The following is a 20,895-nucleotide window of genomic DNA, read 5'->3' as shown; positions in this document are numbered from 1 at the left end:
CACACTTACCCTCCCTCTCTCTCATACACACGCATACACACACACTGAACCCTTTAATCCTGCAGAGATCAATCATCAGGTGCCCTGGGTGAATTAGGATGTGTGCAGAGCATGCTGATCTGAACATTACAGAGAGAAACAGTGCAACTGCACAGGTGCATGATGGGAGGGCCCAGGTAAGATGACAGATGTGGCCGTTACCATGATGCTCTCGAAGATAGAGGCCTGTTCCATGCTGTCCAGAGATGCCATGTACCGCTGGAGCTCCAGTTTGGCCTTGGATGGGTGGAGACCTGAACACACAACCTACTGGTCAACAGGTGCCACACACACACACACACACACACACACCCACCCACGCAGACAGAAACACACACACAAGCACAGAGACTGATGGACACACACACACACACACACACCCATGCAGAAACACACACATACATACAGAAACACACACACATAGACACGGAAACACACACAAGCACAGACACTGATGGATGTGGACACACAAAAACACACACAGATGCAGACACACATATATATATTGATCTTCAAGCAGCCCAGTAGAGAGGCAGAGATACCCCTTTTCCACCAACTGGCTAAATGGTCTGAGCATGGCTGTGTGGTTTAACTGCGCTAACCTTTGTGTGGTGGGACTGTCCAAGGTGACCAAACTTTATCTCCAGCTCCAAATGCATAAACATGTGAGAAGGTAACTATGACCAACCACTCAAGGAGAAAAGAGCGACAATGTTTCTTACACAGCAACGCTATCGGACACGTGACAGTCGCTGGCACAATAAAGCGAGTTAACAAACAGAGCGGTTGAGGGTGTTTGTTTATGAGCGCGCACAGAACCCAGGAGAACATTCTGACCTTCAATCTTCTCACAGAGTCGATGGAGCTGCTGCATGGGGCAGCTCTCGCACTGCTGGCCCTGGGTCCTCCAGCTCTGCTGCAGGGCGGCCACGGAGAACGCCTGCTTCAAGGTCATCATGATCTCGTCCACCTGCGGGACAGCAAGAGCACAAAAACAACCGGCGTTTGGTTTTCGGCCAACTTTCACGGCTTTGTTTTCGACTGCGCGAAGGGGTCCCGAGGACCTGTAAACTATTCCTGTGGTTAATTATTCACAGGTTCAGCCGTACTTTTAATTCCCGTTTCTGTAAAATTGCTGTTCTGCAAAAGTATGTTTGGCCACAGATGGAAACTTTGGTGTAGTTAAAATAAGTAATAAGCCTAAACATTAATTTTCATAACTAAACTGCTTCAAAAAGGTTGAAGAATAACCTCGACCTGCCACATTCCACGAGGTATTTCTTTTGGAAACGAAAAGCATACAGTACTGTGCAAAAAGTCTTAGGCACCTGTATATCATTCTGTACAGATATGATTCTTTCAAAAATAATTCAATAAAAGGTCCTAAATAAACATACTATACATTTTACATTACATTTTAGTGATTTGGCAGAATAGTTAAACTGATATAGAGCTGCAGAACAGGGTTGGCTAAGACAATCAGCAGGCAGGTTGTTCCAAGCATGTTGGAGAACTTGCCACAGTTCTTCTGCAGACTGTGGGTGGCTCCTTGCTTCTGATCTCAGAAAGCCTTGATCAAGTTTTTATGTAAAAAGGAGTAAATTGCTTACAGTAATATGTCACTTTTTAAAATTAAATACAAAAACGTCTCTGTAAAATTAAATCTTTTGGAAAATGAATATTTGGAAATCTCAAATGTGTTCTTTTATACTAACACACAAAAATAAACGTATATTTATATATAATAAAGTCAAGGGCGCCTAAGACCTCTGCACAGTAATGTATATTTCCAACTTATAAAAATGTACAGTTGAACCAATCCAGAAGAGCAGTAAACTACCCCCGCATAGTGTGTGCCACTGGGACCAAGCCCAGGAAGCTCAGATAGTAACCTGAGCATGTGGGCCATTTCCACTGTCACACCAACAGAACCACACACCTTTCAGGAGCTCAGACACATGACCAAAACCGAAATGTCACTGGTCACGCAATGCTCAAAGTGCAAACAATATAGCTTAGATTTAAGCCCTCTAAACCCTCAAATTAACTCAGCCATTAAGACACACAACAAGGAAGAAAATAAACTATACCTGCATACCAGCCACAGGCCTATAACCTGGGAATCTCCTGTCGGTTCAAACAGGGAAAATGCCCTGGATTTCTGGTGTGATTTCCCTTGTCGCTTAATGTAAACTTCTCACGACTTTGCAGAGACTTGAGTGCCTTTTAAAAACGATACATATAAAAAGTGGTCCTGCTGGTTTTCCCTTGTCACACAACATTCACCTGTGTAAGACTGTTCCAAAACTGTCACATGGAGAGATTAGACCAATTAGAGGGAGGAAAAAACCACATACACAACTGGAATGAGAAAGTTTGGGATGTGCCCCTGGACACGATTGGCCAGAAAATCTTTTCAGTCACCAGAAGATGGCACTGTTTTCAGCTGTGGGCACTACACACTGAGGTCACTCACTTTTACAGGTTTTATGCATATTCAACAATAATTTAAGATATGTGTTGGGACGGAGAATTATGAAATACATATTGATTCCAAGCAGTGGAAAAAGTAAAAAAAATGTGTTGAGCAAACCAACTTTGATCACAGCTTAACATCTCCTTCAAAAGGATTGCGTCTGAATCTCTGTGCAGCTTAGCTAGTGTAGTGCTGCAGGTCTTGGCCATGAAGTATTATCCATAAAAAAAGAAAAAACAAGAGATTGGATTTCGACTACCATCATAATCACAAGTGGTAAAGAAAATTGTAAGCTTACTGGCAGTAAAAAAAAAACCATAGATGCTATGTCTTTCACCTCACACAGGGAATCAATTAAACTACCGTCTTGGTTCCGCGTAACACTTAGTCCTTGCTTAATTTCTCAGCCTGTACCAGTTAACTCAATAGATCATTTACTATGTGTGTTTATAGGACAAAACAAAACAAAAACAGCAGTCTAACTGTAATGAGTCCAGTGAGTCAGATGTGCTCACAGACAGTGCAGTAATGACAGAGGGACAGAGAGGGACAGACAGAGGGACAGCGTGTCACACAGCTGGCTCAGACAGAGGCTCAGACTGAGGCTCAGACAGAGGGACAGCGTGTCACACGGTCAGGCTCAGACAGAGGGACAGACAGAGGGACAGCGTGTCACACAGCTGGCTCAGACAGAGGGACAGCGTGTCACACGGTCAGGCTCAGACAGAGGGACAGCGCGTCACACAGCTGGCTCAGACAGAGGCTCAGACTGAGGCTCAGACAGAGGGACAGCGTGTCACACGGTCAGGCTCAGACAGAGCGACAGACAGAGGGACAGCGTGTCACACAGCTGGCTCAGACAGAGGGACAGCGTGTCACACGGTCAGGCTCAGACAGAGGGACAGACAGAGGGACAGCGCGTCACACAGCTGGCTCAGACAGAGGCTCAGACAGAGGGACAGCGTGTCACACGGTCAGGCTCAGACAGAGGGACAGCGTGTCACACGGTCAGGCTCAGACAGAGGGACAGACAGAGGGACAGCGCGTCACACAGCTGGCTCAGACAGAGGCTCAGACAGAGGGACAGCATGTCACACGGTCAGGCTCAGACAGAGGGACAGACAGAGGGACAGCATGTCACTCAGTCAGGCTCAGACAGAGGGACAGACAGAGGGACAACATGTCACACGGTCAGGCTCAGACAGAGGCTCAGACAGAGGCTCAGACAGAGGCTCAGACAGAGGCTCAGACAGAGGCTCAGACAGAGGGACAGCGTGTCACACGGTCAGGCTCAGACAGAGGGACAGACAGAGGGACAGCACGTGTCTCTCAAGCTCACCAGCGTCCCGTCCGTGCACTGGAACACGTAGCACACAAACTGGCAGCTTCCGCTCTCCAGAGACTCCCTGCAGATGAAGCCGAAGTGGTCCACGTGCCGGATGCCCTGGGGGAGGGGGGTTAGGGTCATTCCCACAATGCACATCAACCCTGCTCTCTACTCTTTATCCAATCCCAGTTAATGAGCTCCCCTCTCCCTGTGTGGCCATTTCCCCCCTCACAGCACCAGCCTGTACCAGCCCCCAGTGCTGCACCTCAGTACTGGAACCAGCTTCCCACGGCGATCAGGAACGACCACACTGAGGACCCAGCTGTTCAGGGTCCCCTCCCCACTCACCTCGCCCCCACATTGCGTGTCGTTCACTCAGATTTCTAGTGGTGTTTTCCACCATTTTATGGCTTATAGGGTTATTAAAAAATGTGTCATATCTGTGTTTATATTATGCATACTTTACATACTCGCTGGTTTAGAATGCTGCTAGCTAGGATTGGAACTCTTGCCAATTGTACTCACATGGATAGACTCTTGTTACTTTAATTTTTTAAGTTTTCCAAGCACCCAGGGGAACTGTATAGATTATTGGTAATAAAACATGCCTACGTCCATAGTCCTTAATGAGGCATGGTGCTGGATGGAACAGCAATGAAAGCTCGGGTAAGCCAAGGCTGCCATTCCCTCATGTAATGCACGGAGGTGAGTGATGCTTTGGGCACCCCGGCCCTTCTTCAGATGAATAAAAGATGGCGTCCTGCTGACCTGGGAGCAGAAGGAGATCTCTCTGAAGCTCTTCTCCATGGCAACCTTCTTGGTGTCTGGGCTCACCAGGAAGATCTGCGACTTGCCCACCTGCAATGGACAAGGGTTTGGGGCTTGAGTGCATTCACGGTTTGCGTTTAGTCTTGTAATGAATATTAAACCTTTTTTTCCCCTTTCAAGTAGAAAACATAACCTAATTTAAAGGTGTGTGTGGGGCTGTGGTGAGTGTGAGGCTGTGGTGAGTGTGTGGGGGTGTGGTGAGTGTTTGGGGCTGTGGTGTGGTTTTTGTGCAGTAAGATAGATGTATAAAGAATATACGCCCTTTACAATGGCACATCCACAAATTATGAACCACATCCCCGTACCTACAAGATGAACAACACCAGATAACTATAAAGATAAACAAGACTCAAATCAACCAGGCCTGACTAATTAAAAGCAGTCTGAATGAAAACAGAAATGACTAGGACCGGAAAACAATGCAGCCTCAGGAATCTGATGGCACATCCCAAGACATAGCCCGGATTAGCATTAATAAAACACAGATAATTTACAGCAGGCCTGGTGTTTTGCTTGGCTCCTGACCAAATTCCAGTTTTAATGTAAATTTCCAGTTGAACAACGTAGAATATATACATAAGCTACATACATTATTTCCTCCTCACATCCTCTGAAGATGTTTTTGTTTTTTAAGCCATTAAATTCAATTGTATGTTTTATCACGCCTTTTAGAGAAAACGGTGACAAAGCCAGAGAAATAGGCAGAAACCTGACAGAGAAACAAAATAAAATGGGGCAGAAAGCAAGCTGAACCCCATAAAGCCAGTGAGGTAAGGCAGCGGCAGACAGACGATGGGAGCAGTGTCTGAGACCGGGAGGAGGGGAGGCGCTGTCCTGGGGGTGGGGGGGGGGGGGTATGAGGGGTAGCTACGACTGTAGTGACACAGAATATCAGGAGCAGAAGTGCTTCCTCCAGTCTGGCCTACTCAGTGCACAGAGCACCTGCACAGTCAGTCATGTCCCCCTGTAAAAGGTTGAGGGCCTGAAAAGGACCAAGCCTGGAGTAATTTTCTTCTCCCCCTTTCCTTCCTCTATAAAAGTGCAGGGCAGGCACAAAGTGCTGCTATTGATTTCCTCCCCACCTCATCTCTGCAGCCTCTGCCCAATCCGTACACAAGGCCTGGCCAGGCACCAAACGACCCTGCTGCCAGAATATTAAAACAAAAGTGTGCTTTAAAGAGTGCCAAAAATGACCCACCCCCCTCCCGTGGCCTTAACCTACCTTTCACACGGGACAAGATGCGAGGAGACTTATACACACAGACCCCTTTCCCGAGGTTCAGCAGTAATGGACACTTGGACACTGTGTAGAGTCAGCAATTGCAGTTACAGAGGGACACAGGAAGTGCAGGAAACATGGGATTCCATTTCCTGTGCAGCTCACAGAGAGGTCTCTGACCAGGCAGAAGCACAGCAGCATGGAAGCCAGACCAGCCACGGCACAGACAAGCAGCCAGCACTCCTCCACCTGTGTGTCTCTGACTGCACTCCTCCACCTGTGTCTGTCTGCACTCCTCCACCTGTGTGTCTCTGACTGCACTCCTCCACCTGTGTCTGTCTGCACTCCTCCACCTGTGTCTGTCTGCACTCCTCCACCTGTGTCTCTGTCTGCACTCCTCCACCTGTGTCTCTCTCTGCACTCCTCCACCTGTATCTGAGTGCAGTCTGTACTCCTCCACCTGTGTCTCTCTCTGCACTCCTCCACCTGTATCTGAGTGCAGTCTGTACTCCTCCACCTGAGTCTCTGTCTGCACTCCTCCACCTGTATCTGAGTGCAGTCTGTACTCCTCCACCTGAGTCTGTCTGCACTCCTCCACCTGTGTCTGAGTGCAGTCTATACTCCTCCACCTGAGTCTGTCTGCACTCCTCCACCTGTATCTGAGTGCAGTCTGTACTCCTCCACCTGTGTCTGAGTGCAGTCTGTACTCCTCCACCTGTGTCTGAGTACAGTCTTTACTCCTCCACCTGTATCTGAGTGCAGTCTGTACTCCTCCACCTGTATCTGAGTGCAGTCTGTACTCCTCCACCTGAGTCTGTCTGCACTCCTCCACCTGTATCTGAGTGCAGTCTGTACTCCTCCACCTGAGTCTGTCTGCACTCCTCCACCTGTGTCTGAGTGCAGTCTGTACTCCTCCACCTGTATCTGAGTGCAGTCTGTACTCCTCCACCTGAGTCTCTGTCTGCACTCCTCCACCTGTGTCTGAGTGCAGTCTGGACTCCTCCACCTGTGTCTGAGTGCAGTCTGTACTCCTCCACCTGAGTCTCTGTCTGCACTCCTCCACCTGTGTCTGAGTGCAATCTGTACTCCTCCACCTGAGTCTCTGTCTGCACTCCTCCACCTGTGTCTGAGTGCAGTCTGTACTCCTCCACCTGTATCTGAGTGCAGTCTGTACTCCTCCACCTGTGTCTGAGTGCAGTCTGTACTCCTCCACCTGTGTCTGAGTGCAGTCTGTACTCCTCCACCTGTATCTGAGTGCAGTCTGTACTCCTCCACCTGTGTCTGAGTGCAGTCTGTACTCCTCCACCTGTGTCTGAGTGCAGTCTGTACTCCTCCACCTGTGTCTGAGTGCAGTCTGTACTCCACCACCTGTGTCTGAGTGCAGTCTGTACTCCTCCACCTGTGTCTGAGTGCAGTCTGTACTCCTCCACCTGTGTCTGAGTGCAGTCTGTACTCCTCCACCTGTATCTGAGTGCAGTCTGTACTCCTCCACCTGAGTCTCTGTCTGCACTCCTCCACCTGTGTCTGAGTGCAGTCTGGACTCCTCCACCTGTATCTGAGTGCAGTCTGTACTCCTCCACCTGAGTCTCTGTCTGCACTCCTCCACCTGTGTCTGAGTGCAATCTGTACTCCTCCACCTGAGTCTCTGTCTGCACTCCTCCACCTGTGTCTGAGTGCAGTCTGTACTCCTCCACCTGTATCTGAGTGCAGTCTGTACTCCTCCACCTGTGTCTGAGTGCAGTCTGTACTCCTCCACCTGTGTCTGAGTGCAGTCTGTACTCCTCCACCTGTGTCTGAGTGCAGTCTGTACTCCTCCACCTGTGTCTGAGTGCAGTCTGTACTCCTCCACCTGTGTCTGAGTGCAGTCTGTACTCCTCCACCTGTGTCTGAGTGCAGTCTGTACTCCTCCACCTGTGTCTGAGTGCAGTCTGTACTCCTCCACCTGTGTCTGAGTGCAGTCTGTACTCCTCCACCTGTGTCTGAGTGCAGTCTGTACTCCTCCACCTGTGTCTGAGTGCAGTCTGTACTCCTCCACCTGTGTCTGAGTGCGCTCCTCTCTCACACCAGGAGGAAGAGGGAAAGGGTGAGGGTTGACTGCAGTGTTCGGCCATTTTCATTTTAACTCCGTCAACGCAGGAGAGGAACGGATCACTTCATTAAGAAGAATCCTCAATAGGCATTTCATTCATTAAATAACAATGTATTTCTTGAATTGACTCAATTGAAATGGACCCCAGATAACATGCAGGGCACAATCAGAGACGTGTGAGATAGAGCGGTTCTCCCACCGAAAGCCAAACAAAAAAAACACCAAAGAAAACAAAGCAAAGGAACAGAGAGGACATACAAAGGAGTAATATTTTTTATTTTGAAAAAAAGAAATCTAAATGTCAGGACGTGGAGGTGGGAAATAGCGGCAGCTAAACAAAATCCCTGCCGAGTCCTCAAGCAGACCAAAAAAGCCAAGGTATGAAGCAAACAACTCCCAAAAACGAAAACTAGCAGAGTGTGGTACGTCCTCTGCCCGTCTAAAAACCCTCGACAGGACAGAGCATCAAGCAGGACGACATCCCACAATGCTCTGCTGCATGCCTCATTTCTTTCCTACTTTGAAAGGAAAAATACAACAAATACATCCTTCTGTATTTGATGTTTGATTTTTTTTGCTTCATGCAGACAGAGGAAAGGAGAGAGGGGGCAGATAGGGCATTAGATCACAGTGCAGAAAGCACCATGGTGGGAAAATGAAGACAGGATTTGGATATGATTGAGTGATCTGCACCACACCCAGAAGTGGACCTGATTATGTAAGTGATCGTGGTAATATTGATCATGGGAAAATGAGGGTTGTTTTCGTCCTCAGTGAGGCAACGCTAGTCTGTGCCTGGGGTCCTCCAGGGCAATCTGATTGGATCTGAGCCTGGAGAAGCCACCGGAGGAACAGGTCTCATTCCTCATGGTGATGTAACCCTGCTCTGCCCTAGTGCCTCAGGCTTCAGCACATCTGTAGGGCGGACGGAACTCAACAGGCAAAACATTGCAACATGTCGACAGGTGAAGCACAGTGTGAGAACTACACAGATTCTACATCCTAGCTTTCAACTCCTATAGGCACCTACACTGAAAAAGATGCAGTTCATATCGACGGCATGAGGTTGTACTTATGCATTTCTATGGGGTGACAGGCTGAGGCTGTGTTTCCGCGAAGTGCATGGTGCGATTCTATTGGATGACAGGCTGAGAGGGCGGGGCAGAGTTACCGTGAAGAGCATAGTGCGGTTCTCCTGGATGCTGGTAGGCTGCACGCCGCAGGGTCCGTTGGTGCCCCTCTTGTGCAGATCCGGGGAGAGGCCGTTTTCATCCAGGGCCTGGAGCGAGGGGAAGCTGGGGTCCCGGCGGAAGAACACGGTCTTCAGGCCCCCGGGGGGGCTGGCAGTGGCGGGGGCGTCCGGGGCCCCGTTGGCGGACGGCTGGGCGAAGAAGGCGCGCTTCAGCTGGGCCACGGCGCTGGCAGAGGCCCCCGCCAGCCCCCCTCCGCTGGCGTGGCGGAACCTGTCGATGCACTCGTCGATCAGGGCGGGCGGGGCCTTCTTGTGCGGCACGCTGGCGCGCCCGCAGAACAGCACCTCAAACTTCTTGGCGAAGATGGCAGCGATGGCATCGCTGTATTCCTCAGGGACCCCCGGGACCCCCGGGACCTCCTCCTGCCGGGCCGAGGTCTTCCCAGCCTGCCGCAGTGTGCTGATGATCTCAGGGACCTGCAGGGGGCGACGGAGAGCAGGGAGAGGGCGCTTTGTGAATCCCAAAAAAACTAACAATATTAATAGAGGGGGGGGGGGGGGGGTAAGTTCTACTGTCTGTGATGGCAAATCCCAGGGAAAATATCAAACCTTCCCTTGGGTTATTCATATACAAAACCTTCCCAGACAGCCTCAGCTAATCTGCAATTAGACAGAGGCCTACAGTACATTCTGAATTGGAAACGGCAAAGCAAACCTGCATTAACAGAAGGATTGGAGTAACGACTGATACCACTTTACTCTGGGAGGATATGACATCACCAAGGAGGTGAAAAGAAAACGCACCACAGGGCGTATCTCACCAGCTCATGATACTCAGCGGCTTTCCTACACACCAAAGCCCAAAATAGTTTTGCTGCGCATTCGCAAACCGTTAAAATTACTTCATGATTTTGAGCATTTTTTAACGCTGAAATCCTGTAGGCGGAAGAACGAGAGGGGAATTAAAAGACTTCTGTCCACAGAAAAGGAACTGAAATCCCAGCCGCAGGATAACTTCAAACATGAAGAGCAGTCTCAGTGTGACGGACAGTCTGACTCTACGCCTACAGGAAAACGCACCCCCGGGCTCTGCTGTCCAGCTGAATCCACCATGCTGAATGAGATTACAGCTGCGGGAACACCGTGAAATATCTGAGAAAGACACACTCAAATGTATTCTTTCTGTGTCTCATTGACCAATGTTTAATCTAAATGAACCTTTTATAGGACTGATTAAAGACAGGTGAAACAAAATCATGTGACAAGACAACACCACTCCATTTACAACTGTCCCGGCACTGAGACAATAAAATCCTCCAGTCAGACTGTGTAGAGTGCCAGGGCTGGTTTGTGTAGTTTGTGTAGAATGCCAGGGCAGGTCAGCTTAATGCCATTACACTCTGAAGCACTAGGGGCTGATCAGGATTATCAAACAATACACCCCATTAGACCTGGCTGGCCGACTCATCGATCCTACAGTCTGGCCGGGGGGCTTGGATTCCATCTTGGTTTAAATATCAACCAACAACACGAAAGACCATTGGCTGAAATAAACTATTCTATTGTGGTTCAAGTCTGGGTCATCGCCTGCTGTAATCTTTAAAAAGAGTAAAATCTGCATTTATAGAAAGCAGTGTATTCTTTCCAGCATTCTGGCTCTTTTTCCTGGTGTAAAAACCCCAGAATGCTGCATTAACACACTGAGTATGAGCACTGATGAGACAGATAACCAACACAATGTGTGTACTCCACAGAGAGCACCATATTAAGGCACCGCATTAAAAAACAGGATTAACAATGACAGGACTTCACTGAACTCATTAGCTCCGATACCGTGAAACAGCTGAAGTGTCATTTTACAGCTCTGGACTCTGCTCTCTCCAGCCCGTTTGAAGGGAAGAGCTGCTCAGCTTGCAGTGGGAATGACTTCATAAACACTCAACAGTGCTCTTTATAAATGTCTGCTGGAAAGGACAACAGGAGGGAAAAAAAAAAGTGGAAAATCTGGAAACGCCGCTGGGTGTTTTATAGCTGGGAGCTTTTGGTAGTCTAACGCCAAAAGAAAACTCAAAGGGAACCAGCAAGTACACGAATGCTAATTCAATAAATCTTCACAGCAGATTAGTAGTGATGAGTCATACTGCTTGACACATTTTGTTACTGCTTCATGTGATTTAAATTGCTCATGAAGGTTCAAGTAAAGCTAAACACTCAAAAGGGTACAATACAGTATTAAATAGGAAATACAACATTACCATCAATTTAAATACATTATGCCTTCTGGTTTATTTATGGCTCATTTTTAATTCTAGTGCAGTGGGCAGGGTGTGAAGTAACAAATAGAAGCATGCCAACAAGTTTGATTTTGGCAATTTGGAGGCATTGCTGATTTAAAGTGGAAAACAACCAAAACTTCAAAGCGAACGGACGCATTATGTTTGAGTCACTCTTCAGCAGCTGGAAAATCTGCCGATTCAATCTGAAGCAGATTTAAAATGGAATCTAACACCCGACAAATAACCAGTAACTCCACTCTCTCCAAAATACTTATTACATTATGTGCATAGATTTATTGGCTGGGAACCCAATTCTTAACGACAAGTATTATTGTGAAGATCAACAGCCCTGAAAGAGGCGCTCCATTGAGTTGGCAAACGTCAGTCTACATGAGACATACAGTACAGAACAGGAACTACAGTGGGGAAGCACAGTATTACACTGTGCTCAGAATTAAATCAAGTTCATCTAGAGAAATGGAAGTTGTAAGCATGGTAGTATGACATTCAACAGACATTAACTCTGGATCAGAAGTCTTTGTGCTCTTCACTTGGAATATACAGGGATCAAACTCCTAGAACCCCTTAAGTTAGCCAACTGTATCTGCCAGGAGAACTCAAAAAACCAACATTTGTCTAAAAAAAGCAATGGAACATTTATCAGATTGAATGAAAATTCCCACACTGGAGAGAGGGAATAAGGGACGATAGAAGTACTAAGTTCATCAGGTCCTTTCCACTGCCTTTGTCAACGGAGACAGGACAATCCTTTGGACGATCTCCACCAGCGCATGTGATGTTTTCATCCTCAAGGGCACGGCCTTGGGAATGACTCTGCTTTCCATTCCTCGCTTTACTGCCAATACGCTGGCTGAACAGTAAAACCAAACATGTTTAACATTCACCTGCCTGTACATTCACCGCACACAAGATGACCGCACACGGCAAGGAAGCATCACAGAAACACTGCAAATGCACGGTCTCTAATTCTGGGGACACATTATTTATAGGCCGGCCACAGTAGGAAGGCCGTGGGGTGGAAGCCCATAAAAGTCCTCCTCACACCCTACGCTGACACGCTTTCCATTATTCACTGGAGAATATCATCCAGCATAAAAGCCACCCGAAACAGTTTTACTATGCTCTCAAAGGCATTCCTGCTGAGACAGTGAACACACTCACCACATACAGTGACGTTCAGCCACCGTGCCAGCAGTTCTGGCAGAGTGTCCGTTCACAAGGCCCCTTAACGGGAGGAACGAAACGAGTGGAACGCATGTGAGCAGAGAGACAGGACAGGGCGCTCTGCGTCCTCTGAAACTCAAACAGATGCAGGACAGAAATAAGAACCTAAAACACAAACAGATGAGCGGGCGTAGCAAGCGGAATGGCTGTCGGGTCGGAGGAACACATTCCCCGGGTCAGGACCCCGGGCGGGGCCGGGACACGGACCGGGGCTGGCGGCGGGATTACTGCACGATCACTGGATGAGCCCCCCCTAATACACAGCCGCTGGGCTATTCCTGGGACCGTGTTTAATCTTGCCCCATGGGCCAGGCATTAAGAACAACTGCCTTTGCCCTTTCTTTCATCTGCCCCCCTCCTCTGAACAGGAGGGACTGTCTGATGTCAGGTTTGGGGGTGGGGTAGTAGCTGTAGGCGGCTGTGTATTTCAGGGCAGAAGATAATACACAACCTGAATTTTCAGGCCACTCAATTCTAAAACCAATATTAATTTGGGATGCATGAAGTAGTACACTATAAATGGCACAGCAGTCATGTAAGTTAGCGATATGCTATAGGTCAGTACACTTTAAAGAATTCACAAAAAATGCTAATCCAAAATCGGAAAACAATCTAAAGTTGTCCGGTAAGGAGTATTGTCCTGGCTGTTGAGCACCTTATAGTCCAGGTACAGGTAACCGGCTTGAAGCGCGTTGGGGCTCTTTTTGCATTGTATTTGTCTTTATTTGACTTGGTACTGTAGCTCAACTGAACTCAAATCTAGTCTGCAGTGAAGGCCTGGAGAATGAGGGAGGTACAGAATGCCAGGGTTTGTCTCAGATCGCTGGAACAAACTCAACAGCCCCTACTTTAAAAATAAATATGCCATGGAATCTTTCATGACCATTTGAGTATGCAATATATACATATATAGGGCCCATGGGACAATAACAGGGTTCATCTTTACCGCCTTTAAGGGACAGGGCAGCCTACAGTATTCCCCTAAGTATGGAACATTACACAGAACTGAGTGTTTTAGTAACTACGCTATTCCCAAGTACAGTCACAATACAAGCCTCTGCAGACCGTGTTTATATTGGACTGAGGCTGTTATACTAAGCTAGCGGATTGTGCAATGCCCCGGTGCAGCCAAGGCTCACGCTGGAGTGATTTTGGCCGCGGGCCCAGGTACAGCAGAGGGGCTGGGTACAGCATAGGGGCTGGGTAAGAGCAGAGGGGCTGGGTAAGAGCAGAGAGCAGAGGGGCTGGGTACAGCAGAGGGGCTGGGTACAGCATAGGGGCTGGGTAAGAGCAGAGGGGCTGGGTAAGAGCAGAGGGGCTGGGTAAGAGCAGAGGGGCTGGGTAAGAGCAGAGGGGCTGGGTAAGAGCAGAGGGGCTGGGTAAGAGCAGAGAGCAGAGGGCCCAGGTACAGCAGAGGGGCTGGGTACAGCATAGGGGCTGGGTAAGAGCAGAGGGGCTGGGTAAGAGCAGAGGGGCTGGGTACAGCAGAGGGGCTGGGTAAGAGCAGAGGGGCTGGGTACAGCAGAGGGGCTGGGTAAGAGCAGAGGGGCTGGGTAAGAGCAGAGAGCAGAGGGGCTGGGTACAGCAGAGGGGCTGGGTACAGCAGAGGGGCTGGGTAAGAGCAGAGAGCAGAGGGGCTGGGTAAGAGCAGAGGGGCTGGCACGAGTCCTCCGAATCCCTGGGTGTCACAACATTCCGTGACGAGATTGACCCCCATGCCCGTGTCACATCATTCAAAGCCATTGCCATCCTTGGCTCAGAATGAAAGCATCAGACTAGCGCAGAACCAGAGAGACACCACAAACTCCCACAAACTGAGTTAATAAGCACAGAGGTCCAAGGGTACTGGGCACGGGGAGGGGGTGAGAGAGAACAATATCTAATCTTGGGTCTTACGTGCAGTTCACACTGGGCAGTAAACACCAGCCGGGACCACTCCATTCTAACAAGCTTCATTTTTTTCACTCCCTAATCAAATCAAAGAGCTCTGGTATGCAACCCTCAGTCCAAATCTATTTTAAATAAATACTTGTAATAGCTCAGCCCCTGGGAACACAGTGGCGCACTGGAGGAAAATACCTGCCGCCAAAGGGAACCGAGAAGATGCCAGGCTGGTCCCCGCAGCGCTCCACATTAAACGCTAAACATTCACCAGGCCCATTCCTCACGGGCGGCCAAAAGCATGTATACTCACTGCCACTGAGGGGAAACTCGCACGTCTAATGCGGAATGCTTATCTTTACGATGCCCTTGTGCCTGCTACTGAGCGTGCCTTCAGAGGACAGGAGTGACTGAGGACCACTGGTCTATGCTGCACCAACCACATAACACATTACTCTTTAAACAACACAATGCATATTTCACCGTATTAAGGATGATGATTCACACATACTGCGCACAGCTCACACAGGGAATGTACAAACACCGGGAGATATGAAGTCAAGTGACTCACTGGTTTTCTTTTTAAGGACAATTGGCTCATGATCATGTTGTAAATGTATTATGAACTCAACTCAGAACTACCGGTCAAAAAGGAGAAACAAGCAGACACACTCAGACGATGACACACACACACACACACACACACTCAGACAATGACACACACACACACACACACATACACATGACACAGAGACACACACATATACACACGACACAGAGACACACACTCACACAATCACACACACACACACACACAAGAAAAAAAACGCACAAACACACAGACACAATGGCAGACACACGGAAAGTTGGACACACTGACACAATGACACATACACACTCAATGACACCACATGCACACACATACACCACACACACACATAAGCATGCACGCGCACACACACACACACGCACGCACACGCACACACACACACAGACACGCACGCACACGCACAAGCACACACACAGTGTGTATTGTGATGCCATCGTGCCTCCCTCTGCCTTCCTCTGTACTTCCCCCAGTCTCTGTAACCGCATGTGTAGTGATGAGGAAGTAGCCCAGGTCTGTGAGGGCTGGATGAGGTCACACTCCCGCACACGGGCTGAGGACTCGTTTGGCCCATTAGCACATTCTTACAGAACCATGTCAGCCCCTGCAACGCGTCCAGCAGCCTCACAGAACAGAACCAGGGTCCCATTCTCAGCCTGAACCACAGAGCGTCTTTAGGGTTTGTGTGCACGGATGAGTGGGGAGTGGGGGCTTTGTGATGTGCCAAGAATAAAAATAAACTTTAGAAACGGCCAAAAAGGAACGGCAGGGTTTTTAAAAGATGGATTGCTTGGAAAATGTTGGTGGGGGCCAGATAATATTCAGGGGCAGGGGGGAGTTGACAGAGATTTGAGGGGGAGGGGAAGATGTCCTTCTTCTCCAGGGCCCGTCTCTAGTCCTCGCACTCCACACCTGAGATCAGTTCTGCTGCCCTGCAGCCTGAAACAGACCCTGAACAGACCCTGCATGGTGACGGGTCACAGATATGTGATTACAAAGCTCTCGCCTTAGCGTAGTGGCTAAGGTACATGACTGGGACCAGAAAGTTGGCGTAGTGGCTAAGGTACATGACTGGGACCGGAAGGTTGGTGGTTCGGGCCCCGGTGTGGCCACAATATTATCTGCACAGCAGTTGGGCCCTTGATCAAGGCCCTTAACCCTGCATTGCTCCCCGGGCATCGCACTGTGGCTGCCCACTGCTCCTAAGTACCTGCAATGGGTCAAATGCAGAGGACAAATTACCCCCGGGGTTTAATAAAGTTAACAGAGTTCTTATAATTATAACTTATAATTTAGAAAAAACATTCCAGGAAACCTACTCTTCAAAGGGAAGGGTTAAGAGTGACTAGTGAAAATGGAGGGATCACAGGGATCTTGTCAGAACAGCGGTGACTCAGTCTGGCATAAACTACTGAAAATGACACCCCCACAGCCCTGTCTAACAGTCCCCTAGCCTTTCAGCAGTTATCCATTTAAATGTGATGCTAATCTCTACATTTTACTCATTCAACACGAAACACTCAACAGGCTAATATCTAGTGAGGATGGGAATGTTATCCATGACCAGTGGAAATAAGTAGAGCATTCCAATCAGGCTTACAGCAGAATCGTGTAGAACACATTTTGCTTATGTGTGTGTGGGTCCACTTCATTGCTTTTCTGTGCATGTCTGTAAGTGGTAGGGCGTGTGTGTGTGTGTGTGTGTGTGTGTGTGTGTGTGTGTGTGTGTGTGTGTGTGCGTGTGAGCACATGTAAGTGAACAGGTGAGCATGTGTATGTCTTGCAGTGCTTGTGCCCCGACTACAAGTTAATTTGTATCGAATTAGAGAAGAGCATCCGGAGCCCTTATGCGATGAAACCAGCAAGAGTGGGATCCACACTGCACCAATAGCTCAGCTAATTGGGCAGGAGAGGGAGTGTCACTACAGTAACAGCAAAGCCAGTTGGGCAGGTGTGGGAGCGTCACTATGGTTACAGCACAGCCAGTTGGGCAGGAGTGGGATCATCACCATGGTAACAGCACAGCCAGTTGGGCAGGAGTGGGACTGTCACCATGGTAACAGCACAGCCAGTTGGGCAGGAGTGGCATCGTCACCATGGTAACAGCACAGCCAGTTGGGCAGGAGTGGGATCCTGCTGGGGCTTGCCCTGGGTGCGCTCTCTTCTCCCTTCCCTGTTCGTGCCTTATAGTAACCCCACAGCTTCTCAGCACTGCTCAGACTGCAGTGTGCTAAAGGCTGACTCCCAGGGAAACCAGCTCTGATTCAGCTTTAACATGGGGCTGGAACACATACACATTCTCTCCCTACCTGGGTCAAAATAAAATAACTACAGATTCCACTCCAAGCTTGTACTTGGATTTCACATATTTCACATCTTAAAGATTTACAGATCTATTACAGGGAGACACAAGACTTTTCAATCCATGCTGCCAAGGCTTGATATGATTTGTGGCTCAGATCAAGTCAAATGAAGGGGTGGCTACGAGAGGCACTGGTTATAAGTTACCGAAAATCATCCACACATGTACAAAAAATGTTTTAAGAAATTGCCATAAAAGTCACATAAATTACCTGCATTTTTGGGTCTTTTAGGGAAGACAGATAAAACAGAATATGGAGGAGTTTTTCCTTGGTACGCAGCTCAGGGCTAACGGGAAGGACTGAATGGGGGTTGGGCGGGTATGCCTTCAGTCTGGGTATACAGGCCTCAGTCTTACTCACACCAAACATCTTTAAACCTTTGAAGAGTCGCTCATTCGAATGTTCTTTCAGAATACTGAACCAGTGTTCTAGAACTTAATTGCTTTCAGTAGTGATCAGCATTAGAAAGAATGTTCAGTTAAGAACATTCTAATCATGTATTCACATATTGAAGGGTTAAAACTGGTTACCCCTGAGCTGCTCGATGCAGGAATCAGAACGGAACAGCTGCTCTCCTGAAGCCTGGCTTCCCTTTTCACCTTAATCCTTAGAGATGTGAAGTCATGAATAATCTTATCTGAACATGCTAATGCTGATGTCACAATCACTACAGGGAATTACAGGCAATATAGTTCTAGAACACTGGCTTAGAATTTTGAACAAGAATACCAAAAAACCTACTATTCAAAGGGTTAAAAGCACCAATTTAGAAGAAAAAAAATGACATGAGTGGCCTGTGTAATAAGCTGCATTCATTTATCAATGAAGTACAGCACTAATTAGAAACGAAGTGGCTCCCCTGGACAACAGTCAGTAAATCCTAGCAAATACAAGCTGTCATGTGTAAAGGTTTGACATTATCTCTAAAAAAAAAAGAAGACACCCTTGACGTAGAGCAGGCATAGTGTGTCACGCGCTGGTGACCTCAGTCCTGTCTGAAACAATAGGGTCAAGGCCACATCCCTCTCGGGCCAAAGATAACAGAGAAGAAGAGCCCCAGACAGGGCCAGAGGATCTGCTTCACAGACCAATGGAATTCAGCCATGTGACCCAGGGACTATACTGGGAGCTCTCAGACAGGAGGAATAACGGTCCCTGCCACCCATTAGGGACTCCTTACCGCAGGCTGCATTGAGGAATCAGGCCGGTTCCAGAAGGTTCCCTTTGCCCTGCAGCCGGAATGCGAGCGGAGGGAGGACCTGACTGTGGACCGGCCACTATGTACACGCACAACTGCAGAAAAAAACGTCGCGTTCAACTCTAAGCACACATTACATCAGCCGCACTGCATCGGCTGACATCATCTTACACAAACACATTAAGGAGATCCTGAGAAACGTCCAGGGTGCAAGCCCTGAGACGAAGGGGTGGTGTTTATACACCAGTGTACCATGAGAAGGGAGTGGTGGGCAGCCCTGGTGTTCCGGTCTGTTAAGAGTCCAAACTCACAGACTCATTAGCTGCACATTCAGACGGTCCGGCCGGCTGTCTGCCATTGGCTTTCTATGCGAAGTAACTGATGTCATTTAGAGACCCAAATGCTGTCATGGGTTTGTACAACGTGCCACTTCCTTTTCAGCTACATAAGGAGCGACAACTCTGATTCCCAAGGTCTTAAACCTAACAAATACATAACAACTTTCCATAGTAAACGCAATGCACCATTAACACATACAGTCTGCAGAAACACATTAAATAAAGTCCTGTTTTGGTTCTGTGACAATCTCTAGGCAGAAAGTAACTGTGGTAAAGATTCAATCAACCAGGGAGCAGTCACACAACCATTAAGAGGTACACAGCAGTCCGCTCCAAACAGGACCTTTACGTCACATCTACTGCACTGTCAACATGGAACAAGGAGTTTCCAACAGGGACAAAAACGAAGCTTCAGACAACGAGACACTGCACACACAGCGTTAAGTGCTGTCGAACACGACGTTTCAGACAATGAGACACTGCACACACAGCGTTAAGTGCTGCCAAACACAAAGCTTCAGACAATGAGACACTGCACACACAGCGTTAAGTGCTGTCGAACACAACGTTTCAGACAATGAGACACTGCACACACAGCGTTAAGTGCTGTCAAACACGAAGCTTCAGACAATGAGACACTGCACACACAGCGTTAAGTGCTGCCAAACACAAAGCTTCAGCCAATGAGACACTGCACACACAGCGTTAAGTGCTCTTCTGCACAGAACACTTTCTGTCACAACATGCACAAGATCCAAAAATAGGACGGTAAAGTCTCTCTCAGATAAAACTGTCCTGCGGTGTGTTTTTATCTCTGCCTGCTGTGATGAGGACAAATGCATACAGTTACAATGCTTCAGTCACAAGTTAGAAGCGATTTGTGTCGATATTCCGTTTGATGAGTTTATAAGCATATATGCGTTTCCTTATTGGGTTAGCACACCACACTCCAATACAGCAGCGAGAATTTGGCTCATGCTTTCACACAGTTAAGCAATTGAACGGAATAGCTTCTGTTTATATCCAGTAAATGGACAATAAAAAAAAAAACGATGTAATAATCCAACAACAGCTCCAACATTAAATGGGAGCAACATTAAACCCCCCTATTGGCCAGCAGTCTGCAGGTGTTCTGACATCAGCTGCTATTCTGAGTCCAGGAAAATGTCAGAAAGAAAAAGGCAGAGAGTCCGAGCCAGGAAGCACTTTCATGCCGTTGGGCTTTTCCCCCAGCTCCCCGTGCCAGTGGGGAATGATGAAGCAGCCCAGCCCCAGGCCAGCCTGACTCCACTGCAGCACAGGCCTCTGAAGGGTGGGGGGTCAGCTTCTGTTCTGCATCATAACCAGCTCAACTGCAGCACGGTCAGAGTGCAGGTCCCCATCCGACCATAGGGGTCACTATGGAGCGATATGGCAGGGCTCCCAGCTCCTAGCAGTGTGTCAGACACAGGGGCCCCAATCCTAACAGTGTGTCAGACACAGGGGCCCCACTCCTAACAGTGTGTCAGACAGGGCTCCCAGCTCCTAGCAGTGTGTCAGACACAGGGGCCCCAATCCTAACAGTGTGTCAGACACAGGGGCCCCAATCCTAACAGTGTGTCAGACACAGGGGCCCCACTCCTAACAGTGTGTCAGACACAGGGGCCCCACTCCTAACAGTGTGTCAGGCACAGGGGCCCCACTCCTAACAGTGTGTCAGACACAGGGGCCCCACTCCTAACAGTGTGTCAGACAGGGGCCCCACTCCTAACAGTGTGTCAGACACAGGGGCCCCAATCCTAACAGTGTGTCAGACACAGGGGCCCCACTCCTAACAG

At 48.5% G+C, this 20,895-nt stretch overlaps 1 protein-coding gene across 3 annotated transcripts in view; it reads right to left on the bottom strand.

Moving 5' to 3' along the window:
- tbc1d1 (TBC1 (tre-2/USP6, BUB2, cdc16) domain family, member 1) overlaps positions 1-20,895 on the bottom strand; it is a 70,845-nt gene that overhangs the window by 35,846 nt on the left and 14,104 nt on the right. For all 3 annotated transcript variants that reach the window (XM_061244811.1, XM_061244812.1, XM_061244813.1), the window contains 5 exons: positions 9,150-9,647; positions 4,611-4,700; positions 3,855-3,959; positions 877-1,009; positions 202-293 (listed from right to left, as the gene is read on the bottom strand). In XM_061244811.1, the coding sequence (XP_061100795.1) occupies positions 202-293; positions 877-1,009; positions 3,855-3,959; positions 4,611-4,700; positions 9,150-9,647 (918 nt within the window). The remainder of the gene's footprint in view (positions 1-201; positions 294-876; positions 1,010-3,854; positions 3,960-4,610; positions 4,701-9,149; positions 9,648-20,895) is intronic.

Source organism: Conger conger, chromosome 6 (assembly GCF_963514075.1).
Source record: "Conger conger chromosome 6, fConCon1.1, whole genome shotgun sequence".
In the NCBI taxonomy this organism is placed as follows: Eukaryota; Metazoa; Chordata; class Actinopteri; order Anguilliformes; family Congridae; genus Conger; species Conger conger.
This window is presented reverse-complemented; position numbering and strand designations above follow the sequence as displayed.